We start from the raw sequence: 7,016 nt of genomic DNA, 5'->3' as shown, positions 1-7,016 counted from the left end.
ACAACCAGCTGTCACGTCAGTTGAGGAGGTCAGGGAGGAAGCCCTCATTGCCCAGGGAGGGGAAGGTCCATCTGGAGGAGAGGCTACTGTGGAGCCTAACATCCCTGTGGATGTTCCTGCTGATGCCGCCCCAGATTCTGCTGCTGTTGCCTAGTTTAGGCATTTAAATTTTAACTTTTTATCTTGACGTTTTGCTGGGTACCCTGTGTGGTGGCCCGTTGTAATCTAACTCTTGGTGCCTGACACCTTTTGGTACTTTTGTTTTTGCCTCGTAGGAGGGGCAAAAAATATTTGCTTTTCAGGTTCCCCCCGTTGAGGGGTGTTTATGAAATTTTCATTTTGTTCCTTCTGTTGTTTTGCTAGCAATTCTTTTGTTCTTTCTGTTTGTGTGCCGGCTTCGTACTTGTTGAGGTGTCTATGGTGGTTCAGGGAGCTTTCTGTCCATCAGGATGCTCGAATCCCTCTATTTCGACCACGCGCACATTGGGTACTTCCTGCAGGAGGAACAATTTGCTAGTTCATGTTCATCAGTTAGCCTACTAGGACATTGCCTTAATATTCAACTTACCATATCCACATTCAATCCAAAAACAACGATAAACTTAAAAATGGAAGCAATTTCATAAATCCAAAATAGTTTAGGGAGCACGAAGTGTGTTCCACCAGAATTTTTACAACAACTTAAAAGAAAGAGAGTTTCATTTTGGCCGCTTGAAATACTAAGTACGTTGCTTCCACATTTTGCTCCTTGTGACACCTGTGAAGTTGACACCAAGGGAAAATAAGAAAAAGGGTTTTGACTCAAAGGATTTGAAAGATACGTTGTAAGTTGTCATTTCCTTAGTAGTACCTCACGAATTCGGAGACTTAGCACGTGCGTCGAACGAAAGACCTTGCCTGGTGACTTAGTTGTTCCTGCTTTGTCAAAAGATATGTTATTCTTTATTAGACCAATGCGGGTGGGTACAAAGGTACGAAACAAAATGATTAGTTATTTGCGTATGTACCTTATGAGAGAGTGAGTTGTGGCTCCAACAATTGGGTTCTGGGGTTGTTCCCCTTCAAGCGATAGCTGCTTAATCAAAGACACTTTTAGCAAGTTAGTTCATGTTCTAAGTTTTCTAGAGTACTGAATGCTAAGATTCAAGGGTCCTGGGATGTACCTGTTGGAGGTGGAACTCCTCGGTCCTGCACCTGGAACCTCAAAAATAATACTTTTTAAGGTGAATGATGTTCCAGTATCTAGGGACAGCTTCCTCATTCATAGTCTTCAACTTGTATGCCCCATTACCCACGATGCCTTCTATGCGGTAGGGACCTTCCCAGTTGTAGGCGAATTTACCTACACTCTGATTCTTGGTGTTTGGGAATACCTTCCTGAGTACCAGGTCCCCTACCTACAGTGTTCTCAGTCTTATGTTTTTGTTGTAACTCCTGGCTGCTGTCTGTTTATAGGCTGCCATCCTGATTTGGGCGCTGGCTCTTAGCTCATCAATGGTATCCAGGCTTCTGGCCATTTATACCTAGTTCCTCTGTTCAGTGGCATTGGCATATCGTTGCGTCAGTATTTGCACCTCAGAGGGAATAACTGCCTCGGCCCCATATACCAGACTGAATGGTGTTTGACCTGTTGCCACTTTGGGGTGATTCTATCAGACCACAGTACGAAGGGGAGCTCATCTGACCAGTTGGCTCCTATCTCCTCCAGCCTTCTTTTGAGGTTGTTCATGACTATCTTATTGCTGGATTCTGCCTGACCGTTGGACTGTGGATTCCTAGGAGTAGACTTAAACAGCTTGATGTTCCACCTGGCGCAGTAGTCTTCCGTTCTGTTGGATATGAATTGTGACCTGTTGTCACATATGATTTCTGAAGGGATGTCGTATCTGCTGACTATGTTCCTCTTGATGAAAGATATCACATGCTTCTCCAGGATCTGAGGGAAAGCTTCTGCCTCTATCCATTTAGAGAAGTAGTCCGTCATTGCCAGCATGTACGTCCTGTTTCCAGAAGCACGGGTAATGGTCCCATAATGTCCATTCCCCATTTCATAAAAGGTCAAGGCGAGATGATCGGATGCATATATTCTGCTGGCTGGTGGCTGACTGGAGCGTGCCTTTGGCATTCTTCGCATTTCTTGACGTAATCTATGGCGTCCTTCCTCATGGTAGGCTAGAAGTAACCCTGTCTTAGTGTCTTGTTGAACAGGCTCCTACCCCCTGTGTGATTTCCACAATCACCACTGTGGATATCACACATTACTGCATGTGCCTCCTGTATGCTCAAGCACCTCAGATAGGGTCCTGCCAAGGACTTCCTAAATAGGATACCATCAATAAGTACGAATCTGGAGAATTTCATTTTGAAGCTCCTGGCGTCTTTCTGATCAGGTGGTAAGACCTCATCACGTAGCCAACTAATGTAAGGCTTGCGCCAATCATCAATCTTTTCCTGGGGTGTGGCAGTACACAGTATCCCTGCTTCGTATGTCCACTAGGTGGTTGCAGCCTTACTGGCGTTCTGTTGTTCATTCTGGCGTATGGCAGGTTTCATGACATGTATGAATGGTATAGAACCCACTGCCCCTGGAGTGAAGGTTGCTCCCAGGGTGGCGAGAGCATCTGCTTCAACATTTTGGTCCCTTGGTATCTGCTGGATGTGGAAGGAGGCAAAGCGGAGTTTGAGCTCCTTCGCCACTTCCAGGTAGGCTACCATTTTAGGATCCCTGGCCGTATACACGTTATTCACGTGGTTAACAATTAGTTGGGAGTCACTATACACCTTGATGTGGTTGACTTGCATTTCTAAGGCTAATTGGAGTCCTAAGATTAGGGCCTCGTATTCAACCTTGTTATTCATTGCTTTGAACTCGCACCGTACTGCTTGTATTATCTATTACCCCTGAGGTGATTTCAGGACCAGCCCTACCCCTGCTCCCTTCGTGTTGGATGCCCCATCAACATGTAATTCCTATACCTGCTCCCCTTTAACCTCACTTAGGGTCAAGATTTCACTGTCGGCTTGTTCTTGAAGGGTGGGACTAAAGTCTGACACAAAGTCAGCTAGGGCTTGGGACTTTATGGTTGTTCGGGGTTCAAATTTTAGGTCGTACCCACTTAGGTGGACAGACCACTTAACTATTCTCCCTGACAGTTTGGATTTCCTCATTATGGTTCTCAGGGGGTAGTTGGTCACGACTGAAATTGTATGTGACTCAAAATAGGGGCGCAATTTGTACGAAGTAGTTACAAGTGCTAAAACGAGTTTTTCTAGAGATGTGTACCTGGTCTCTGCAGGTAACAGAGACTTGCTTATATAGTATACTGGTTTCTGCATACCTTCGTGCTCTCGTACCAAGATGCAGCGCTTACAGTAGCCTCATCGATCTTGTGATACAAGTACAGTGGTTCTCCCTGTTCTGGCTTGGAGAGAAGAGGAGGGGTGCTTAGGTACTGCTTGAGCTCCCCAAACGCCTTTCCGTGCTCCTGCGTCCATTCAAACTTCTGGCTCTTCCTCAGGATGTCATAGAACAGTTGCACCTGTCTGAGGACCTTGATATGAACCGGTTAAGGCTGATACCCGTCCTGTGAGCCTTTGTACGTGCTGGCTTTGATTTGCTCCGTGCTGGCCTCTATCCCTCTTTGCGTCACCAAGTACCCCAGGAATTTCCCCGAGGAGACTCCAAAAGTGCATTTCAGAGGGTTCAGCTTCATATGGTATTTTCTGAGAATCGAGAAGGTATTTTCTAGGTGTGTTATTTTGCCTTCTTAGATTTGACTACCATATCGTCAATGTAAACTTCCAATGTTCTCTCTATTTCCTCTTTGAACATTCTGTTCACCAGGCACTGATAGGTGGAACCGGCATTCTTGAGGCCAAAGGGCATCACATTGTAGCAGTACAAGCCTCTGTCAGATCTGAAGGTTGTTTTCTCCTGATCCTTAGGGTTCATTTTTATCTGGTTGTACCCACTCCAGGCGTCGAGGAAGGTAAGTAGCTCATGCCCTACTGTTGCATCTACCATGGAATCAATGTGCGGCAGGGGGAACGGGTCTTTTGGGCAAGCTTTGTTAAGATCTGTGAAATCAACACATACACTCCACTTGTTGTTCTTCTTGGGTACAACCACAACATTCGAGAGCCATTCTGGGTAGTTAACTTCCCTGATCTTGCCTGCTGCAAGGAGGTTTTCTACCTCCTGGTTTATCACCTCGTTCCTTTCAGGAGCAAATTTCTGCCTTTTCTGCTGGACTGGAAGAAACCTGGGTCTACATTTAACCGGTGTGTAATTACACTTGGATCTATGCCAATCATGTCGCTATGGGACCAGGCGAAACAATCCATGTTAGTACGTAGAAATTCAATTATCTGCTCACGGATGTCACCTGCACAATCAGCTCCTACCAGCACTGTTCTTGCTAGAAACTGTGGGTCCAAGACTACTTCATCGAGTTCCTCCTGGGGAGGTGCGATATACTCCCTCTGAACGCACAGTTTCAGTAATTGCTATGCTGGACCAGCTGCAGTGGGTTTAAGAGCGTTCTTGTAGCAATCCCAAGCGACATTTTGATCTCCCCGTATCTCCTGTACCCCCCAGGGTGTAAGGAACTTCACGCTCTGATGGTACGTTGATGGTACCACTTTCATTTCATGGATCCAAGGCCTGCCAAGTATCACGTTATAAGTTGACGGACCATCAATGAACAAGTACCGTACTTGTTTGTTCATACCCCCTACAAAGGTAGGTATCACTATTTCTCCAAGGGATTGTTTAGTTTCTCCGCTGAAGCCTACCAAGGGTACTGCCTTCTGCACTAGGTCTTTCTCGCTGAACCTCATGTTCTTCAAGGTCTCCATCATTATTAGATTCACAGAGCTTCATGTATCTACCAATATCTTTTTAACAAGGCAATTCCCTATAGAAAGGGTAATGATCAAGGCGTCATGGTGGTGTTCTACCACATCGGGTATGTCTGCCTCGTCAAATGAGATTGCTTTTAGATCCTGTCTGCTGACCCTGAGGGAGAACTCTGGTTTATCTCCTTTGGTCTTGGTTGCATGGCACTTTGCTGCTGAATAAGTGAGACCACATATCTCCGACCCTCCTGTGATGACGCTCACGATCTTTGAGTAAGGTAGAGGTGGGGATGGTTGGGCCTGGTCAGCAGTATTGACCTTTCCAGATTTCGCTCCCTTGGGGAGCAGGTGATCCAAGCATCCAGCATTGTAGAGGTGCTTCACTTCCTTTTGTAGTACTACACAATCTTCTGTATTGTGGCCAATATCATTGTGGTATTCACACCTTTTGCTGGCATCTCTTCTGTCGTTTTCCCTGGGGGTAGGCTTCTTGGGCCACCTGGCCCTTTGCCCGAGTTCCCTGATTGCCTTCAATACCCCCAGCAAGTCCAGTGGTGAACCTATACTCGCTGAGCTTAGGTGGAGCCTCGGTGCTCTCTGTTTGTCCTAAGACTTTGTTCACTGTGTTCTTGCTGTAGGGTTTGCCTCTTTCGTTCTTCTTCTCTGTTGTGATTTTTTTGCTGGACGAATCTGTTCCGTACAGGTCCCTTCTATCCTCATTCTCCTCTAGGCGATAAGTAGCCTCTGCCATTTGTTTAACTTCCTCGAAGGTGGAATATGAGTGCTTGGTGAGATCCTTGTACAAATCAGAGTCGCGATGCAATCCCCTTCTGAAGGCATTGACTGCTGTTGTAGGGTCGCACTTAGGGATAGATATTTTTTCCACATTGAATCTGGCGAGATAATCCCTGGTGGACTCCTCGAACCTATGGACGATCCGGTATGGATCACTGGATAATTTTTCTGGCTTGCGACTGCTTGCGAACTGTTGATTAAAGACGTTCACTAACCCCACGAAGCTGGAAATAGACTTGTTGGGAAGGTTAACGAACCACTGGAGTGCGGCTCCTGACAAGGTGGAACTGAATCCTTTGCACATACATGCCTCCTTTTCAGGCCATGTTGCTGCAACCACCATCATTTTTTGTTTGTACTGATTGATGTCCTCCAGCGGATCCTCTGTTCCATCATACAACGTCATTGTTGGCGTGGTGAACCCCTTTGGCATGCGGACAAGGGCAATGTTGTCCACAAAGGGGAAATCCGCATAGCACCCTAGGCTTGCCACCTCCATGGGACGTGGTAACCCTGGAACCTTGCTGAGTAGGGACCTTATATCCTGCAATTGTTGTTCTACCTGGCTTCCTACCCCCATACCCTTGTTGTGGGGTACTGAGTAGACCCCATATGGATTTTGTGTTCCTCTTAACATGTAAGGAGGGACCATGTAGCTTCCAAGTAATGGTGTTGAGTTCACAATAGGCCTGAACTGGCTGTCCGGAGTATATGGCATATAGGAGCACATCCCGGGATATGCGTTTCTTGCTGACTGTTCCCCTGGATTGCTTCCTGGTACCACTGGCGTAATGCTGGTTGTTGGTATGGGATCTGGAGTTAGTGCTCCTAATCCCACATGGGTTGAGTACCATAGGGTACGTTTACGGCATCCTCGGTGGTGGTGGAACCCCTGGCGGTTGGATTTTACCCTGGGTGGCCACCGTTCCTGCTGGATATACTTGCTCGGGTGGTGTGGTTACCGCTGGTGGCAGCATATCCATATCGAGCCTGGTCAATAGATTTTGCGGCAGTAGTCTCCCTAAGTACTCCATGGCATTCCCCTAGCCGAGTCTTGACCTTGCCATCTATTGAGTCGTTCCCAGGGGTGACACTGCATCTATCTTTTTCTACAAGGACTGGTTGTCCCTTTGTAGCCCTATCACCGCCTGCTGCAAGGATGTTATCCCTTGGAGCAACTGCTGTACCGGATCCGATTGTGACGCTTCTGGGAAACGTGCCCCTGTCAGGTGTCCTGGTGATCCTGGGCACTGCGGACTCCCATCCCTATTAGGCTTGGGTACAGGAATAATAACTGGGGATTTTCCAGCCTTCCCTGCTACCAAATCTATGATTTTGGGGGAGTAGGGAGGCTTTGCTGATGC

General features: G+C 47.0%; 1 protein-coding gene across 1 annotated transcript; it reads right to left on the bottom strand.

The window, feature by feature from the left end:
* Positions 1 to 4,878: 4,878 nt before the first annotated feature.
* On the bottom strand, positions 4,879 to 6,686 carry LOC141648958 (uncharacterized). Its single transcript, XM_074457664.1, has 3 exons — positions 6,563 to 6,686; positions 5,386 to 6,480; positions 4,879 to 5,267 (listed from the first exon to the last, which is right to left on the bottom strand). The coding sequence occupies exons 1-3, from the start codon at positions 6,684 to 6,686 to the stop codon at positions 4,879 to 4,881; spliced, it is 1,608 nt and encodes a 535-aa protein (XP_074313765.1).
* Positions 6,687 to 7,016: the final 330 nt, after the last annotated feature.

The sequence above is a fragment of the Silene latifolia genome, chromosome 3, assembly GCF_048544455.1.
Source record: "Silene latifolia isolate original U9 population chromosome 3, ASM4854445v1, whole genome shotgun sequence".
NCBI classification, from domain to species: Eukaryota; Viridiplantae; Streptophyta; class Magnoliopsida; order Caryophyllales; family Caryophyllaceae; genus Silene; species Silene latifolia.
The sequence above is the reverse complement of the archived record's forward strand: the minus strand, read 5'-3'. Positions and strand labels throughout refer to the sequence as shown.

Excerpts from the sequence above, each read along its gene's own strand:
- LOC141648958 (XM_074457664.1), bottom strand. The coding sequence starts at position 6,686 with ATGGAGTACTTAGGGAGACTACTGCCGCAAAATCTATTGACCAGGCTC. Across the intron at positions 6,481-6,562 it reads AGGAACGGTGGCCACCCAGG|GAGCACTAACTCCAGATCCC; the intron begins GTAAAATCCAAC and ends ATGTGGGATTAG. Across the intron at positions 5,268-5,385 it reads ACTTGCTGGGGGTATTGAAG|AAGATTGTGTAGTACTACAA; the intron begins GCAATCAGGGAA and ends GCCACAATACAG.